The sequence below is a fragment of the Colossoma macropomum genome, unplaced genomic scaffold (assembly GCF_904425465.1).
Source record: "Colossoma macropomum unplaced genomic scaffold, Colossoma_macropomum, whole genome shotgun sequence".
Classification (NCBI taxonomy): domain Eukaryota; kingdom Metazoa; phylum Chordata; class Actinopteri; order Characiformes; family Serrasalmidae; genus Colossoma; species Colossoma macropomum.
Window position 1 is genome coordinate 6,117,584 of NW_023494789.1, and position 20,549 is coordinate 6,138,132.

General features: G+C 38.6%; 1 protein-coding gene across 3 annotated transcripts in view; it reads left to right on the plus strand.

Annotated features, from left to right (window-relative positions):
* The window catches only part of gpd2 (glycerol-3-phosphate dehydrogenase 2 (mitochondrial)), a 58,177-nt gene that overhangs the window by 27,865 nt on the left and 9,763 nt on the right, over positions 1-20,549 (plus strand). For all 3 annotated transcript variants that reach the window (XM_036569886.1, XM_036569888.1, XM_036569887.1), the window contains 8 exons: positions 2,018-2,182; positions 3,910-4,054; positions 5,549-5,742; positions 12,707-12,841; positions 13,079-13,254; positions 15,183-15,314; positions 16,876-17,034; positions 20,365-20,477. In XM_036569886.1, coding sequence (XP_036425779.1) covers positions 2,018-2,182; positions 3,910-4,054; positions 5,549-5,742; positions 12,707-12,841; positions 13,079-13,254; positions 15,183-15,314; positions 16,876-17,034; positions 20,365-20,477 — 1,219 coding nt within the window. The remainder of the gene's footprint in view (positions 1-2,017; positions 2,183-3,909; positions 4,055-5,548; positions 5,743-12,706; positions 12,842-13,078; positions 13,255-15,182; positions 15,315-16,875; positions 17,035-20,364; positions 20,478-20,549) is intronic.

The following is a 20,549-nucleotide window of genomic DNA, read 5'->3' on the forward strand; positions in this document are numbered from 1 at the left end:
GGGAGAAGAAAAAAACCTACTTTCCTTTTATTTTTATGTAAGTCAAAGGAAACAGAATGTTTTCCAAGTCATTTTGGGCCGTTTGGTCCGTTAATCAAATGACACACAATGTAAATGACAATAGACATTTTCAAATGATGTCAAAAACTGAAAAACAACAAAAATAGAGATACAACGTTTTCTTTTGACAGCAGCGATATATTTTAATACATACACACACACATATGCATATATATATATGATACATGTATATGTATATGTGTACGTGTATATATAGACTATAACCGAATAAAATCAAATATAAATGTATTTCATTATGTAACTAACTACTAATTTTATAATTATATTGGAATAGTTTAGCAAAACCAAAGTAATAGCTCAGTAATCGACTTTGTAGAGTTAAAAAAGTGCAACTTAGACTAACACCTCAGTTCACACACCTTCTTTCCATCATATAGCTGTTAGGAGCACACGTTCATGGGAGCAAAGGTTCATGGGATCTCTAACAGAGCGCGCTGGTCTCTTCGCTGCTCGTAATTCATTCGAAAATTTGCCCTTTAAAGGGGCTCCTCGGCTGTGTTATTACTTTATTGTCTGCTGGAGTTGCCCTGAGCATGTGTTAGCATTAGACATGCTTCTGTGAGTAGCCGAGCCCCGCGGTAACACGTTCGCACACAGCACAGACCGCGCTCTCCTGCACACTCGAAGAACTTTCTAGAACTGATGAGCGTGGCAGGGAGAAAGCTTTACAACATGTGTATTTATTTCTTATTCATATTGATTGGTTTTGTCTGCACTTTGTTCAAAATGTTTAACACCTTTTATGTTGTATTACTTCAGTCGCTGTCTTTTCTGCGGTTCATCGGATCTTGATAGACTTGACAAACAGCTGAGGTCAATCAAGTGTTCAGTGTAGTTAGGTAAACTTGGAAGGAGGGAACTCGGTAGCATGGGACTCAGTGGGGATCCCTCAGTGGCTTCTAGGCCTGTAGAGAAAGCTTAATAATTTCTATAAATAGAACAAAATATGTGTCTGAAATTTTTAGGGATTTTTAATCGGAATCATGTAGTTGTATTTAAGCTCTAAGAGTATTATAGTAGTAGTCTTATTTCATTATCTTTGGGCTGGAAACAAAAGATGTTGAAACCTAGCAGCACATTATCCAATCAGGATTTTTTTCTCTTGTGATGTCTAGATAGATACAGTTGTATGCGAACGTTTGTATAGTACCAGACAAGTGTAAGTGAAAATAAGTTAAAGCTGCAGTGTGTAAGATTAAATCGGATCTATTAGCAGAATAGTATATTATACAACACTATGTTTTTATTAGTGTATAATAACCTGTAACTATGAATCATTGGCTATGTTTACATTACAAGCCTCGTTGCTCAAATCTGATTTTTTGCTCAAATCCGATCTCTCTGACACGATGGGTCACGCTTGTTTAAGTAAGTGGCTCAAATCTGTTATTAATGTGAACGAACCGGCGTCCTGAAATGACTCTCATGAGCACATCCTGAATCACATGCATCATCAGCACAAACTAACGAGCAGAACGAGCTTCGCTAAGAAGGTAATTAACTCTGATCAGCTCTCAGCTTCATTACTAGAGCGAGACGAATGAGAAAAAGGTGAGATGTGTTGCTTTTCCACCGTTTACAGTTTGAGTCTATACTTTTGACTTTTTACTGTTCGTTCTGATGTTAAATAATAACAAAAACATGGAAAAAAATTAAAGAAAGTAACTACTCCTCTAGTTACAAACACAAATGTGGCATTTATTAAAAGTGTAGAATCAACACTTTTAAGACAATGTCTTGTTTTGATGGGCTATGAGTGAGAAAAAGTCAGATTATGTCACGCTTTTGTTAACAGCAGCAGTCACAGCGACTTATAATGGCTCAGCTTTAATTGATTTATTACCATAAATTCTCTGAAGTTATTAATTGAAACGTGGAAACACCAAGTTTAAGCATGTTAGATGTGCCTGATGCACCATACTATGTATTCCTGCAGGTCAGCACAATGATTCCCGGATGAATCTGGCCATTGCTCTGGCCGCGGCCCGCTACGGTGCTGCCATAGCCAACTACACCGAGGTGGTCCGGCTGCTGAAGAAGACCGACTCAGCCACAGGAAAGGAGCAAGTGTGTGGTGCCCGGTGCCGAGATGTCATCACAGGTGAAACACACACACACACACATACGCTAACGCTGGAGCACATACACTTCCCGTCAAAAGTTTTGGCTCACCATGGCTTTACAATATATGTTTAATTGAAATGAGTTGTCCTGTTTATTTTAAAAAAAAAACAGTATCACACTTGTAAACATCGGTGACTGCATTTATGCTAAAGACCACACATGCAACTCTTATCAGCATTTAAATATTATAGAATTTCAATCACATTTGCACCAGAAGAATTTCAAAAAATGCTTCTAACAGTAGTTTGAGAAAGAAAACTGTTAAATGATTATTTAGGCAAAACCTGCTCTTCATATGAAGGAAGGCGAACATGAAGCAGAATATGCAGAATGTGGTATATACAAAAAATATGCATGTTAATTTTTTTATCTCATCTCTGAAGCGTTTAGAGTTTTTATTTTTGTCCTAGGGATGCGCGATGACATCAGAATCATATCAGTATCGGCAGATTTTTGCTTTAAAAAACTGCATTGGACAGATGTTTTCATTTGATTGATATTTCAAACTGATATTTGATGAATTCTTTATTATACTTCAGAAGAGCAGAATGTTTAGGTGACGCTGGGCTGTATTTTATTCACTTTACTGCATTTGTAGCAATATAGAAATAAATGTTATATTTTTCTGTAATGCTAACCTGAATTTAATCCCAGTTTCTACATTTTATAAATATTTATATATTAGCGTTGGTTATCGCCTTGGACATTATGTCAGTAAACAGCAGCCTAATGTTATTAAAAGGCAGATATAGACACTTTCAGCCTCAAGTAAAAAATAAGTGCACATCCTCCAGAGAGCACAACTTAATATGTCATTTTTCTGCAAATTTTAGTGCATAAATTCTATTTGTTTCAGTGCATGTTAGTGCTGATTGTATGTTAATTAAAGGGGAAGCATTAAAGGGGAATCCCACCAATTTTTCAAAATTTGTGCATGAATAACTTATATGAGATAACAAAAACAAACAGAACCAAAAATTGAAGTCATTCAGAATGGTTTGATGTGAAGTGCTCTGATCCAGAGATACTTACCAACTCAGAATATCTGCAGAATTTGCTTATAAAAGCTCACTGACTGAAAATTATTACATGAAGTGGTTATGAATGCCGGAGATGCCTGAGACATTGTTTCACGTCCATTAAGGGTGGAGGGGGTGCATGCAGGGCATTATGACACCAAATAGCCCTCAAAGAAAACGTACCACCTAGTGATTTACCGCTATTTTACCATCATCATTATTACATGTAAAAACATAATATGTGGGTTTACTGGTGAACCATTTCACATCAAACCACTCTGAACGACGTTGTTTACATCTCAACCACTGAATTATGCAAAGATGTTGAAAAATCTGTAGAATTGTCCTTCAAAGGGTAAACTGAAAAGTCAAATTCCAGATTTCCACAAAGATGTCGCCAAACTTTTGATGTTCGGTGTATGAAGTACAGTCTCACTCACATCGACACATTAATACAATATGTTCTTTCTCTTGCTGTCTCCTTCTCTAACTCTCTCTCTTTTTTAGCATATCAATGTCAGTCTCTCTTCTCACCGTACTCTTCTTCTTTTCCTCCTTCGCATGCTATTCATTACACTCTGAGACTGGTTTTAAGACACATGATTTCAGGTCACTAACAGCTCACAGTACAGACTCCCTGGGGTGTCCACTCTGCAGTGAGTTCTTTCTCATGGTGCTCTTGCAGGCCAGGAGTTTGACGTCCGTGCCAAATGTGTCATCAACGCCACGGGGCCGTTCACCGACTCACTGCGCAAAATGGACAACCAGAAAACTGCCAACATCTGCCAGCCCAGTGCAGGAGTCCACATCGTCATCCCTGGATACTACAGGTCAGGTCAATCCCTACAGTCCCCTACACCTTCATCTATCCACCTTGAAATACAGTGAAATGGAGAAATACAGTCTGCTATTTGGCCATGATCCCTTGAACCCTTGGACTTATTAACCACTTAATATTAAGACTTAGTATTCAGTACCTACTACTATGAACTACTTCTACCAGCTACTATAAAACTAAGTTGTAAGTTTTGTAGTTTTCAGAGTGAGAAATTGAAGTGTCGGCACATTCAAGCCAACAAGGTTTTAGGGGTGAAAAGGATACATTACTGTGAAATAGAGAACTGACTTAAATCCAGCAACAAATCGAACATTAACATCTGTTACAGGTCATCGAAATGAAGTCTGATTCTCTGGCAAAATATTAAACCTTACTTCAGAAACACTGCCACATTCTGCCATACATTGCTGTGTTAAAACCAGGGATCCGTTTCAAATGTTTCAGAATGTAACTTATCTAGTTACTTAGTCTTAGTACTAGGCATGAGTTGATATAAATTACTAAGCTGAGTTTATTTATAGTACTAGGCCCCAGTTTATTCAAATATGAAAGCCCTAGTTTATTTACAGTACTAAGCCCTAGTTAATTAGTACTAGGCATGAGTTGATTTAAATTACTAAGCTGTGGTTTATTTACAGTACTAAGCCTTAGTTTATTAGTACTAGGCATGAGTTTATTTATATTACTAGGTCCTATTTTTTTATATGTAAGCCCCAGCTCATTTACAGTACTAAGGCCTAGTTTATTAGTACTAGGCATGAGTTTATTTATATTACTAGGTCCTATTTTTTTATATGTAATCCCCAGCTCATTTACAGTACTAAGGCCTAGTTTATTAGTACTAGGCATGAGTTTATTTATATTACTAGACCCCAGTTTATTTAAATATGTAAGCCCCTGCTTATTTACAGTGCTAAGGCCTAGTTTATTAGTACTAAGCATGAGTTTATTTACGTTACTAGGCCCCAGTTTATTTAAATATACAAGCCCCAGTTTATTTACAGTGTTAAGGCCTAGTTTATTAGTACTAGGCATGAGTTTATTTGAATTACTTGGCCCTGGTGTACAGGACTAGGCATGGAATAATTTACATCACTAAGCCCTAAGTTATTTACATTACTAAGCCCCATTTTATTTACAGTATTAAATGACTAAGTTTATTTCCTGTACAAAGTCCACGTTCATTTACAATACTGAGATCAATTATTTACATTATAAATAATTAATAGTGCTGAACCCTCATTTATTTATAGTATTAAGCTCTAGTTTATTTGCAATACAAAGCCACACTTTATTTATAGTCCTAGGCCCTCATTTATTAACAATACTGGCACTAGCACTAGCACTAGTACTAGTACTAGTTTATTCTTAAATTCCAGAGTCAAGTTAATTTGTAGTATTATGCTTCAGTTTATCAACAGTACTAGGATTCAGTTTATTTAGTCCTATATTATTGTATATATTTTTTGTAATCATTTCCTTACAGCCCTGACAACATGGGGCTGCTGGACCCCGCCACCAGCGACGGCCGTGTCATCTTCTTCCTACCCTGGGAGAAGATGACTATTGCTGGGACAACAGACACACCCACTGACGTCACAGCCCACCCTATCCCCATGGAGGAGGACATCAACTTTATCCTGAGTGAAGTTCGCAATTACCTCAGCCCTGACGTGGAAGGTACAGTCAACACAACTCCATGTGTTTGTTTCACTGCTATATGTACAGAAACACAGCGTCACCTGTTCACATTAGCACATTCAAATCTGTGGTGATAAGTCAGTAAAACGTAGCAACCAAATGAGTAAATCGGACATGGAAAGCAGTTCCTCATAACAGCATTCTTATACACAGTGATTCACATTTAACTGTTTAATTTACGTCCTTTCAGAATAATAAACATTGATTCCAGATTTATATTTCCTAATGGAAATGGCTCTTACTGCCCTGACATTAACATGCCTTTCATTCTGGGCCGCTCTGGCACCCTGGCTTCTGCTTGTGCCCTGCGTGTGTCCTCTGGTGAGTTTGGTTTAGTACTGCAGACAGACAGACAGGCAGGCTTGTTGTGGAGCGGTTGAGTCTAAATCATAACGAGTAACCGCCTTGTGGATCTTCATCAAAGAGTGGAGGTATTGATTTTTAGGAGCAGCCCTCTTAATTGGACACAGCGCCACAGCCGTGGGCTTGATTGTTTGATTGATTGGACTGATAGCAGCTCTGCCCCCTCCCAAATCAGTCCTGGATTAGCTAGATTAGCAAAAGCTGTGTTCTTTCAGGCCTGCTGGGGTGGGATTTGTTTGGATTTAACCTTGTTAAATGTTTGTTAAGCATCTTATCTGATGCTTACTGATGGTGGTGTATCGTTAGCTCACTGATGGTAGTGTTATGTTAGCTTGCTGATGGTGGGTTTTATAGTAGTGTTTCATTAGCTCTCTGATGAAGGTGTTTATTAGCTCACTGTTGGTGGTGTTTCGTTAGCTTACTGATGGTGCTGATGGTGGTGTATGGCTAGCTCGCTGATGGTGGTGTATCACTAGCTCGCTGATGGTGGTGTATCACTAGCTTGCTGATGGTGGTGTATCACTAGCTCTTTGATGGTGGTGTATCACTAGCTCTCTGATGGTGGTGTATCACTAGCTCTCTGATGGTGGTGTATCACTAGCTTGCTGATGGTGGTGTATCACTAGCTCTCTGATGGTGGTGTATCACTAGCTCTCTGATGGTGGTGTATCACTAGCTTGCTGATGGTGGTGTATCACTAGCTCTTTGATGGTGGTGTATCTCTAGCTTGCTGATGGTGGTGTATGGCTAGCTCGCTGATGGTGGTGTATCACTAGCTCTCTGATGGTGGTGTATCACTAGCTTGCTGATGGTGGTGTATCACTAGCTCTCTGATGGTGGTGTATCACTAGCTCTTTGATGGTGGTGTATCACTAGCTCTCTGATGGTGGTGTATTGTTAACTCCCTGCTGGTGGTCTATCACTAGCTCCCTGATGGTGGTGTATCACTAGCTTGCTGATGGTGTATCACTAGCTCTTTGATGGTGGTGTATCACTAGCTTGCTGATGGTGGTGTATCACTAGCTCTCTGATGGTGGTGTATCACTAGCTCTCTGATGGTGGTGTATCACTAGCTCTCGGGTGGTGGTGTATCACTAGCTTGCTGATGGTGGTGTATTGTTAACTCGCTGCTGGTGGTCTATCACTAGCTCCCTGATGGTGGTGTATCACTAGCTTGCTGATGGTGTATCACTAGCTCTCTGATGGTGGTGTATCACTAGCTTGCTGATGGTGTATCACTAGCTCTCTGATGGTGGTGTATCACTAGCTTGCTGATGGTGGTGTATCACTAGCTTGCTGATGGTGGTGTATCACTAGCTCACTGATGGTGGTGTATCACTAGCTCGCTGATGGTGGTGTATCACTAGCTCTCTGATGGTGGTGTATCACTAGCTCACTGATGGTGGTGTATCACTAGCTCTCGGACGGTGGTGTATTGCTAGCTGGCTGGTGGTAGTGTTTCGTTACCTCTCAGATGATTGTGGTTCCAGTCCCGAGTCATATATTACTGCTCCATTGTAACTCACAGGCTTTGACAGCTAGCGGTGGCTTAGGGCCAGGCTTCAAAAACAGCAATGTGACGGCTGACGTATGCCAGGGTGTCCTACCCTCGCTCACAGAGTCCGGCGGGTGGCTGAACTGCCCGGGGGGCCTGAGGAAGGGCTGAGCGTGTGAATACAGTGGACAACAGAGAGACTGGAAAAGGCTGGGCAGATGACAGGGAGACCTTGCCTGTGGTCATGGAAAGTTGTCTGGTATGAAACGAGGAGGCTGGACTGTACTGGACAATAGGGCTACAGGGGGATAGCCTACATATTTGTCACATGGAGCGTGTAAGGGACAAACCCTTGCTGTTGTGCCTCTGAGGATAGACAGAGAAGGAAATAAAGGAAGAAAGAAAAGCCAAACATTGCTCATTCAGCTCTGTTGCAAAGACTGTTCAATTGGTTAGTGACTAAAGTGACGTTTACATTTAGATCTGTGGGAAAGTAAATAGGGTTGAAAATTCTGGTTGATAGCACACGTTCACTGACCGTGATACGTCCATGATGCTTCCATTGCAGCATATAAGGAAAAGTGCAGCTGTTCCTCAGATGACTCAAAATGTCAGTGCAGAATGTGATCAGACAGTCAGCAAGAACAGTCCATCCATCTACACAGAGAGGGATATTATTGTAGGGTTGCAGTGCATAAACCCCACATTACCATCCGCACTGGTCAACAGAGATATGGAAAACAGTCATATATTCAGATGAGCCATCACCATATTCTCCACAAGTGGGAGAGTGAATGTGCAGCGTACACCAAGAAAGTGGTACAAGCTGGAATGCTTGACCCCTACGTTGAGGAGGTCCAGTGGCTCTGTTATGCTTTGGGGGACATTTTGCTGCCATGGTCTGGATCCACTTGTCCCCTTAGAGGGAAGAGTCACTCCAGATCAATACAAAGTTATTCTGACCGATCACCTTTATCCTATGATGAAACGTTTCTATTCTGATGGAAGTGGTCTCATCCAGGCTGACAGTGCCCCCATCCACAGGACACAAGGGGTCACTGAATGGTTTAATGTGTATAAAAATAATGTAAATTATATGCTATGGCTGTCGCAGTCATCAGTTTCAACCCAGCCAAATGCTTATAAGAGATTTTGGACGTACATGTTAGACAGTGCTCTCCACCACCACCATCTGAAGGAATATCTTTTGGAGGAATGGAGTTTTATCCCTCGAGAGAATGTATGTCAAGGTGCATTTAAGCTGTTCTGGTGACTCGACACTGAGATTTTTTTTTCTTTAATTTGTCACCCATCTGTAATTGAACAGCAGAATACAGGCAAAATAACATATTGTGGCATCATGATATTGTTAAAGACTGGCCTGCGTTATTTTAAAAGGCCTAATTTGTTTGAGGGCTGATTTGCAAATTGCCACCTTTTACGATATCAGTATTGTGCAGGCCAAAATCACACCGAATATTAATGAACAATATATTGCTGCTGTCGGAACAAAACCTTGTATCTCCATTTTTGACATAATTGGGAAATGCCTGTTGGCCTTTACAGTGTGTGTACATTTCATGATGAAAGGACCAACAGAAACAGGCCAAAAAACGTCTGGTTCCATTGACTTACATTAAAAGTAAAGTATGTTTTTTCCTTCTCCTGTAAAGGTACCATTTTGGAGATACAAGGTTTTCTCCCGACAGCAGCGATATATTGTGCAGTCCTAACATTTAGATACCGTACTATGTAAAAGTTAGAGTCAACCAAAGTGGCCATTAAGTAAGCATCAGGAAAAAAAAGCAGAATACATACATTTTGCAGAAAATTCCACAAAAGCCTATAACACCAACCAGTCACTCGTTATTTTTGTTCATCGTGCTGCCACTTTAACTCTTAAATTCTTTCTTTCTTAAAAACCAAGAAGTTACAGCTGTGTCATCCCAACAGAAAAGCACTACCTAAACTGGACCTTTGGGATGTGGAGATCTCAAAGATCCAGTTATAGACTGTTTATAGTTTATAGACTGATGAGTCCAAATGTGTAATTGGGAATGCTGGGATCATAAGAAGCAGAACATGCAACCGACTTCTAAGACTGATCTTTGGAGGTGTGGAAAAATATCCCTGCGGATTTATTTGAAAAACTGAAAGCAATAAAGTAATGAAAGCATACTAAAAACATTTTATATTTAGTTATTTATTTTTCAGCATCAGAGAAAAAGCTAAATTATATATAAATTTTGCTTTTTCTCTGATGCTGAAAAATAAATAACTCAATTCCTGTAATTTCTGTTACATTTTGAAAGGCTTGTACTGGTAAGTGCACAAGGTGTGCTTGAGTACAAACTCTCCCCAAAATAATTGCAAGTAGTTAAGTAGTTTAGTTGATTCTGTAGCCTTTGAAATGGACATCTTCCCCAGGGGGCTGAGGCTGGATCTTTGTGACAGAGCTGCAGTCTGTTTCTGAGTCTCATTTAGGCAGTTTGTGTGTGTGTGTGTGTGTGTGTGTGTGTGTGTGTGTGGAGGTAGCTGTTATTGCCTTCTCCAGCCTGCTGTCTGCTCAGCTTCCCAGCCCTGTCATAAATGTTTCAGCGATGCCCTTTGATAATGAGGCTGCCGTCTCCTTTTTTTTCATCCATTCAGAAATATCAACCTGCATATTACAGTGGCAGGTGTGTTCTCGATCGATACACAACTCCATCTTAATAATTAATGCTCGAGATGTCACCGCAATGGGGAAATTGACTCCGGACTCAATTGTGGCATTGCGGTCGTGGCGTGTAGATATAGCTGAGTTAAAAAGCAACACGGTGGAAAAGTAAATCTGTAGCTGCAAAGGCTCTGGAAGCACTACTGGTATTTTAAACCATGCTGTGTTGATAGTTCTTGATAGTTTAAGGGGCTGATACAAGAGCTGCACAATAAAGTTTCTATTTATCATTATGAGTTACTGCAATAAACACATTTGTAACAGCTGTGATGACAGAATGGCTCTAATAACCTCCCACACGCGGCGCCAGAGTGACGCAGTTACACTGGCAGAATGTAGCCCAACAAGTTCACCCCTACACTGGACTCATTCAGCTAAACAGCCAGTTAAAAACGCACATGTGCACAGCTCAACTACACTTTAACTACTAGCCTAAAAAACACTTCAAACATTATAACTATTCTTAGACCTAGAGTTGTGTGTGAAATGTATGAAGCAATAATGGCTACTGTTACAACAAACGTGCATCACCATAACGAGCTTATTAAGGAAATAAACGTATCTTTGCTGTTGCGAAAAACCCTTCTCCCTCTATTTTTGTCATTTTTTAAATTTTTTATCATTTGAAAACTCCACCCTTGGTATTGTGTTAAAATTTCATGATGAACAGGCCAACAGAAATGATCCAGAATTACATGGAAAAATACCTTGTTACATTAACTTCCTTTACAAGTTAAGAGTGTTTTTTTCTTCTCCTGTGAAGTCACCATTTTGGAGATAGGAGGTTTTGTTCTGACAGCAGCGATGCATTTGTTTATTTTTGTAGGCTTATATAGAAAAATCTGTTTAGGGAGTGCTGCCTGTTTTTCAGCCTTGCAGTGCACAGAAATTGTGCTTGCAGTTCTGATGTAAGTAGCTGTTCGTATTTTCATTTTATTTAATTTTATTATTATTAATTAATTAATTAATTTATTTATTTGCACAGTTAATGCTGCTTTTGTATTTTGTAATTTAGCATTTTTAGATATTTGCTTCAGGAAAAGGATAGTTAAATTTCTGTGTACACTGCATAAAAATAAAAAATAAAATCAATAAATCAAAAAGAGGCTGTATTTGCTGCAAAAAGAGTTTAATTATAATCATAATTCATCACTTCTCATATTATCTTGTTGTCCAACAGCTTTATTGAGCGTTGCATTTGATCACCATACTGTGCAGCTCTTCATGAAATTCAGCTTATTCCATACTTCTAATACACATATAGACTAATACGTATATATATATATATATATATATATATATATATATATATATATACACATATAGACAAATAGACTTACTGACTATGCTTCCTAACATTATATAATGCACTATTTATTGGAGAAAAGTACGTTATGGTTAAAATAGTGGAATAGGTCACATTAACCCTTTAAAGCCTAAGACTAGACATGGTCAGACATATCTTTTTGTTAATCACTGTCAAGCAGTGATACAGTCTACAAGTGATCTGCATGCTCTAATGCAGCACAATCCAAGCTTTTCAGTAATACCTGTTATTGAACACAAATATTAAAAGTTAAAAATGAAGACATAATGCTTAAAAACACTGTAAATGAATTGTTTTCACATTTTTACTCAAAAAGCAACAAAAACGTACAGAACCCAAAAATTGGACTGAATAATTGAAACAGTAAACCGCTTTATGTGTTCAGTATTGCTTTACGGCTGTACGGAGCCACATCGTACTCCCGACATTTGTTAAGTGTCACCAGCATTCTTTTCACTGCTCTTGAAAAACATTTGTAGTTTTTCAGCCACCATCTTGAAGAAAACCTTCTTTTTTCTTTTTTAAAAGCCTTTCAAAAGTCGCACTGGAGCCCACTAGTTTGGAACGAGAACGCTTTGTTGGCGGTCATGCTTTGAAAAGCTGGAATTTTGTCTATATTTTGTCTGTTTTATTAGGTAACAGTATAGCATAAAGTCTCAGAAACCACTTAAGGAAGCTTGAGATTTCCTATCCATTAGATGTGTTTTGAGGCAAGCATAGAGTTTTCACAATGCTAATTGTCAGGGTTTAGATTTTACATTAGCCACATAACTTCAGTGCAAAACTAAAGAGGCAAACTTCTGACATCAAACATGTCTTGGCTGATTGACTCTATTAGGTGTAAAGGGTAAGTTGGGCAAATTAGATTTTTCGCCAGACAGTCCTTTTGAATAATAACAATAAGCAAGCATTAAAGTCAAACTGTTCACCAAGCACAGCTTCATTAAGCCATTGGCATTTTCTTTTTCTCTCATATACACACAGACACAGTGTCATACCCTTCAGCTGTGTAAAGTGTGTGGCTCTTCTTTGTCGTTTCCAGTGCGGAGGGGAGACGTCCTGGCGGCCTGGAGCGGCATTCGTCCGCTGGTGACTGACCCGAACTCCAAAGACACGCAGTCCATTTGCCGCAACCACGTCGTCAGCATCAGCGAAAGTGGCCTGGTCACCATAGCTGGTCAGCTTCCTCTGAAACAATGATGTCTTTGTTAAGTCTCTGTTAGCTCTTTGAAGAAGCGTCTACTGTTGCATTGGCCAAGCACAGGCTGATGGCCAGGGAATGTACATTTCTGCTTCTGTGGCTCTCAGATGGAACACATATCCTCTATTTAGACCTGATAACCAGCTGTGTGTTGTATTACATAAATCCCACTGTACTTTTCCAGTATTTTGATGATACTCTTTGTCCTTTAAGGTGGTAAATGGACCACCTATCGCTCTATGGCAGAGGAGACCCTAGATGCTGCAATAAAGGAGCATAAGCTTCCAGCTGGCCCCAGCCGAACCGTGGGGCTGATGCTGGAAGGGGGGAAAGACTGGACACCTACACTGTACATCAGACTGGTCCAAGATTATGGCCTGGAGAACGAGGTGAGCATGGGTCCTATAGACTTCAGTAGAGGCCTATATATAGGCCCATTAACTTTATGCGAATTTCACAGGTGACAACATGAAAATGCTTTAAAAAATGTTTTTTTTTTTGCTCATAATGTTTGCATCAAAAAATCAACAAATGTTGCTATTAATTTAATGGTTTACATCCAAGGAACACCATTTCTTTAAAAAAATATTTAAAAATATGTTAATTTTCATTCTTTTTAACTTGTTAATTCATTTATTGTAATTAAATGCTTCCCGTAAAATATTTCTCACATTACTTTCTAGAACATTTCACACACTTTGCTTAATCACTATACCGCTCTGCTGCCGTCCTTTTTATCTTGTAGTTTTGTTAGTTTGTGGTTTCTGTCACATGGCACTAAATGTATGTGTAGTTGCATTATTTTTGCTGTCAAAAAATATTTTCACTGTAGTTTTTCACCGTCTTTGCCTTCAGAAAAGGTCTAATGATTTATATGAGATAAAACGATACATGTCTGTAATTTTAGTTAATTTTTATGTAATAGAATCACAATTCTTGATGTATTTAAGCTCTACAAGTATTGTAGTACTACTCTTATTTAATTGTTAAGTTTTGGGTAAAAACAAAAGGGTTCAAATGAAAAACTGTCCAGTTAAGATTTTTCCCCACAGTAGTTTCTGGGTAAATACAGCCAGCTGACTCCCCTCTTGGTTAGGACTTCAGGAGCCGGACTGAAGGCCTTACATTAAGGATGACAGAGGAATCAACCAGTCATATTTTGATTTACAATCCCATAGATGTAGTAGAAAACAGATTATTATTGAGGTGTTTTTTCTCGTTGTTTTGAAAAGGTATTGACATCAATGGCCTGACGTAAAGGCCAAGCTCTAAAACTCATGGTGTATCCTGCATTTCAAAAATCGACAAACAATTTAGTCTGTAAAGTTGAACAGAGAAAAAAAGTTTTGCAGATATTTGCAGGTAGCAGCCGTGATTGTCGTTTCCCTACATCGTCAAACATTTCCAAGCTTGAAAACATTTTTCAAAATAAGTCCCTTGGATTGGAAACCTGCCTGCTGTTGCATTGGACCAGGTACAGATCAGAGTTCGTTAACTTTGCCACCACAATTACACTTTCCCACTGAGAGTGATACGGCCATTACAGAGCTATTACCTGAACAGCTCTCCCTCAGAGTCCTTCACTACGATCCTGCTTTATTTGGACTTATTTTATGCCTCCATTAGAAAATCAATTTGAACAGCCTTTAACGGAGGACGAGCGGTCCTTCGCTCTGATCGTTGGACTCCACCTCTGTCTGCTACTGACAGGCCACTCTGGAGCAGGCTGAGCTCACTCCAGTCTGCTGTCGTCCCCTGTGGATCGCTCAGGGAGTAAGACTGGCAACCCCTCATTAGGAGCAGGGAAAGCTCAATGGAGCCCCAGCCATATGATGGGCGCTGTTTTTTTTTTTTGCGGCATATTTAAAAAGGTCAGCATGCAGATATTTCTGACAGCATTTGACCTTTGGCGAGAGATGCAATGGAAGGGTTCGAATCGAAGTAAAAGCGGCACTGTTTGTATTTGTCCAAACGTTTAATGAAGCACTGGACCCAGAGCGTCATCCACAAAGACAGGTGATTCACCTGACACTGGAGAAAACACCATGTAGCCCAAAACTGGAGGATCTAACTGAAAGCCATGGGCCACCATTCAGCAAGTCACTGCAAAGACCCCTGTCCCGTCCTTAGAGGCAAAACTGTCATTGCCATTGAAGAACAAAGTGACACTGGCAAAATTTCAGTTAACACGTACCACTCACTGTGAGAAGTTTCACAGTCTTTCACTAACACGTATTCCAGTCTCTTGTCATGTTCTTGTTGAAATGAAAGGCAGCCATAGCAAGAATCTTATCACCTGTCTCCATTTAATCCACAGGTGGCCCAACACTTGGCAGCTACCTATGGAGGGAGAGCATTCGAGGTAGCCAAGATGGCCCAGGTCACAGGAAAGAGATGGCCAATAGTGGGCAAACGTCTTGTATCTGAATTCCCCTATATAGAGAGTGAGGTGCGTATTCCTAAAGACCTGAATTATAATAATCTGTCTGTCAAAAGTTTGGAGACTCTTTGCCTTTGTTTGATCTTTTCTAAGTACAGTTCAAGATAGAGGTGGGCAATATGACAATATTTTAATTTAAAAACAATAAATTTCTTCACAGTACACTTTTCTGTGTATATTGAAAGCACTAAGAATATAGTTAGTTCTGTTTAAATGAAAACCGTACAGTTAGTATGGTATACTCGTAGTACTTTTAAATGTGGCACTACTGGTGCTTTTTTGTCTGTTTCAACTTATCAAAACAAAAAAAAATATTGTTATCCATATTGCTTATGATGAAAATGTCTGCAAGTATCGTGATATTCTACGTTTGTCATATTGCACACCTCTAATACAAGATTTATTTCCATTCCAATGTAGTTGGATTTGCCTTAATGAACGCCGCACAAGAGAGATCAAATAAGACAACAGGGAACACATGTGGACCTCTCAGGCTTCCACATCAGTATTTACAGTGCGCTTTGGTGCAATAGAGTGCAAAAAAGAGTTTTATTTGAAGGTTCAAACTGTAATTTTTTTAAGCAATAAAATAGCTGCAAAGGATTTGTTAACAATAAACAAATACAGTCATATGCAAATGTTTGGGCACCCTTGGTCATGGTCAAATTACGTGTTAGAAAAACATATGTTTTGTTGATTTTCTAGGAGAAAATAAGTTCACACATTCTCTACAAAGAACACACTTCTGCACATTTTAATATACATATTAAAATATAATATACTGTTTGCTGAATTTAACATATTTAGCAAGGTTAGGGCACATTTTGTAGTTTATGTTTTATAATTCCCAATATGTTAAACTCATCAAATAACTAGGAAATGTGCACTAAAATGTGTATGCCATAGTAAAATGTGTTCTCTGTTGAGGATGTGTTCACTTAGAAAATGAGCAAAACGTAATGTGGTTGGGGTGTTCAAACTTTTGCATACTGCACATTTTGGGTATATTTTGAAACACTCAGCATCACGTTCATCAAAGAAAAAACCTGGAGAGCAGGTTTTTATGGAAGTCTGGAGAGGCCATGAGTTATTGCTATAATTTTCTGGATTGTTTTCTTGAGATAACAAGATAAGTAACTTGTTATTACAAGATAACTATTTTGCTATCTTGGGATAATAAGACAATTAACTCGTTATCTCAAAATAACAATCCAGAAAATTATAACTACCTCATGGCCTCTCTGGACTTCTGTAGGTTTTGCCTATTTGCATATAAAATAATGTTTTCCTCATAAAATATCTGATCATTTTTGATATTCTAATTTATTGCAAACTTACAAAGAAAATAATTATTTGTGTTAAAAACAAAAGTGTCCTGAAATCTTTATATATGTTGAAATTCTGCTGTCATACTTTTTAGTACAATGAGTACTGAGAAGTATTTTATATAAAAATACTAACGGTACTATTAAGTACTGTAATATCTAGAATATACTAATGCATTAAATCAATACTAATTACTAATGTGCCACAAGAAAGCCCTTGCTGATGGCTTGTTCCTTGTGTTCAGGTGATCTATGCGATAAAGGAGTATGCCTGCACAGCCATTGATGTGATTGCACGGAGAACGCGGCTGGGTTTCCTGAACGTCCAGGCGGCAGACGAAGCTCTACCGCGCATTGTGGAGATCATGGCCAAACAGCTGGACTGGAGCGAGCAGAAGAAGAAAGTATGTCAAGCACAAAAACATTTACATTCAGTATTGCCAGGCTCAAACCTAATGTTCTAAATGAGAAAAACTTGGCAAAATATGACACACACACGTTTTCTAAGCCGCTTATCCTTCTGGGTCGTGGGGGGGGGGGCTGGAGCTCATCCCGGCAGTCATTGGGCGGAAGGCAGGAAACACCCTGGACAGGTCACCAGTCCATCACAGGGCAGATCATGATACACGCAACAGTACATTTTTCTTGTGCTTGCAAACACAGATTTTGTGTTGATCGAAAGTTTATAATCCACACTTTCAACAGAATCTTTCCTTTTGTTTCAGTGAGAAGTAATTAAATAGAACGTTCAAAGAGGCATTTCAAAGTGAATATGCTGCGGGGAACCTAAGAAGGCTAATATAAATAAGTAATAATAGTTACGTCATGAAGCAGAAGGACAGGAATTTTATATAAATAACATTGGGAAAAAATGTCAATAAATAACATAAAGTACAAAGTCTAATTATTACAACAAACTGAGTGTTTTTTCATTCAGTAGTGGCAGAAATATGATACATTTCATGAGCTTTTCTGTGAGTACAATCATTTTTATTTACTGTTTTATAGACTCTGTTGCACTAAATCCAGTTAAACAGGACGAATTATGCTCTCCTTGTAAAATAAACATGCAGCTGGTCAGTGTTCTGTAAGTACTGATATACCAGAAAAGCATATTGTGTCGTAATATTCTGTAATGGATCACAGTTACGATAAATGTAGTCATGATGCCCACCCCTGCTTGAAAGTGAGCACATTTGTTTTCTATTACAAGCTTTATCAGCTCTTTTAATGTTACGGCTCCTTCAAAATACCTTTGAGTGTAGGAATGAAAGCCAAAGGTCTTGGCCAGGTTAAGTTCGGTAATGACCACAGCTCAGCTATTGTTAACATCAGTCTAAAACTGTTTGCCCAGCAGGGAGCCTGAGACTTAAAATAACACAATTGAATCATACAATATCAGTTCAGTACCATACCTGAGTATTACTATAGCTTTTACGTGTGTGTCTGAGGGGGTATATTACTGCGTCTGCGTGTGTGTGAGGGGGTGATAGGGTTACTCTGGCCTTTCTACGTAGGTCCTGGGTTTCCTGTCTGATAAACAAAAGAACTAATAATAGCGCAGAGCGCTGCACGGCTTTGATACTTTTCGGTTCCCATGAGTTAAACGCTCTCCCCTTCTTTCAGCACACAATACAGGTGCACCACACCCTACACACACACACACTCTCCACAGGGAATCAGTGCAGTGCAGGTATATTTACACTCCATGTCTCCGGAAGCACTCTCAGCTGCAGCCGTCAGTTTCTCATAAGTCATGGCAGCGCCTGTGTTCTGCTTAGACTGCAATAAGAAAATGTAAGACAATTGAAAATGTGTTCAATTTGATCCGGTTTATGTAATACATTCCTGCACATATTCATGTTTAGAGGTTAGTAATAGTTGTCTGTGAAAGGTTTGGTTTACATTTCACAGTTATTTAGATAATATTTTCATTTAATACAGTTAAGATTTAATTTTCACTGTTATGAACAGGTTTAAATCTGCACCTTTTCAGTTTGTTTTGATTTCAAACAGTGACAAAAATATGACAAAATGTAAAGGATGTTTTTCCTCAGCCAAACAAGACGTATCATGATGACTTTAAATCAAAATTAAGTCATAATAAAATATCTCCTCTTCTACGTACAAACACAAATGGATGTAAAGTTCTGAATCTGCACTTTCACCAGAATTTCTCCTCTTGTTTCAATGACAAGCAATTAAATAGAATGTATGGAGAGGCATTTCAGGACTTATATGCTGTGGAGAACCTAAGAAGATGAAAATAATGACAGAAACTTTCGTGCCTTTGGCGTCTTGAAACCTACATTAACAATATTTAGCTCTGTCTTTCAGTTTACCTTGATAGTATATATTATTAGAAATATCTGATATATGCAACTCAATTTGTAATAAAAAAAAGTCTGCATTGCTGTGCGTCAGAGTTTTAGCACTCAGCATGAATCCAAGAGGACAGAAGATCAATGAAAACATGGCCGCCTCATGTTAATTGATTATTTTTACTCATAATGACCAATAGAATGAATCACCGGCAAAGTTCTTGTAGTTTCAGCTCACAGACACTCCAGACAAGTAATTTCTGAACAGATACCTACAAATCCACTTGTTTTCAAGATCTCTATAAGTAAAAAATTATAAAGATATCAAACTTCTGTTAGCATTTACATGTCAAATAATGGCATATTTGTGTAGCCCATGGTCTCATGGAAATAACAACATATGGCATGTGTGACTGTCATGTGTAATTTCCCAAAAATTCTAGAGTTCTAAGTGTTAAACTAAATTTAACTTAAGCTGCATTATATATTGTGTCCTGCAACTCTTTTGAAACTCAGCTGCATATCTCTCTCTCTCTCGCTCTCTCTCTCTCTCTCTCTCTCTATGTATATATGTGTGTGTGTATATATATATTTATATATATATATATATATATATATATATATATATATATATATATATATATATATATATGTATAATATATATATATATATATATGTATACACATAGCAAACAAACCTAGATAAACCAGAGATATATAGATTTAGAAATAAAAGGGCAATGGCAGCTAGAAGAATATATAAATTTGTCCTTGCGGGTGACTTCATAGCAAGAATGATACAGTATATCAAAAAATATGAGCTGCTTATTTAGTTAAGTAGTGGAGTAGCTGAATTTGTTGCGTAGAACTGTTTTTTTTTATTACTGATCAGAAAACAAGATGCACAATGACAGCATAGACACACATAATAAATCTCCCACCAATCTCCCTCCCACCCATCCATGCTCAGTTGGTATGTTGACACAACACAGTTTTCATAGAAACAAAGCCAAATCAACTTGGGATACACATGCACAAAACATTAATCTACATGCACATAAACACACACTTCTACCAATTTTGTTCATGTAACTGTCAAGTTGCACGGAAGTTGCGTTACAGGCAGCTCACAACATGAAATTAGTTGCATTAAAGTTTCACCATGTAAAGCTGGTCTAACTCTTACCCTGTTCCTAACTCTAATGCTATTCCAAATCCTAATCCTAACCCTAACACTGCTGAGAAAACCTCTGATTTTCACCAGATATCAGGCTAAGATGTACCATCCACATAACGTTCTCAGGTTCTCAGGTCACACGTCGACCCTTGCGGTTTTAAACAATTAGAAGTCATCATAGTGTAAATTATATAATGTTTGGAAACCATGTTCAGACTATTTTTGTCTATCTGTAGGAAGAACTGGAGGCAGCCAAGAAGTTTCTGTATCAGGAGATGGGCTACAAAGCTCGCTCTGAACAGCTCAGCAAGACCACCGAGATTTCACTCACTCCTCAGGAAGTGGCCAGGTACTGTGTGTATGCCAGTGTACATATGTTTTCAGCTTTCTATCAACCGTACTGACACTAATGTAATCTACA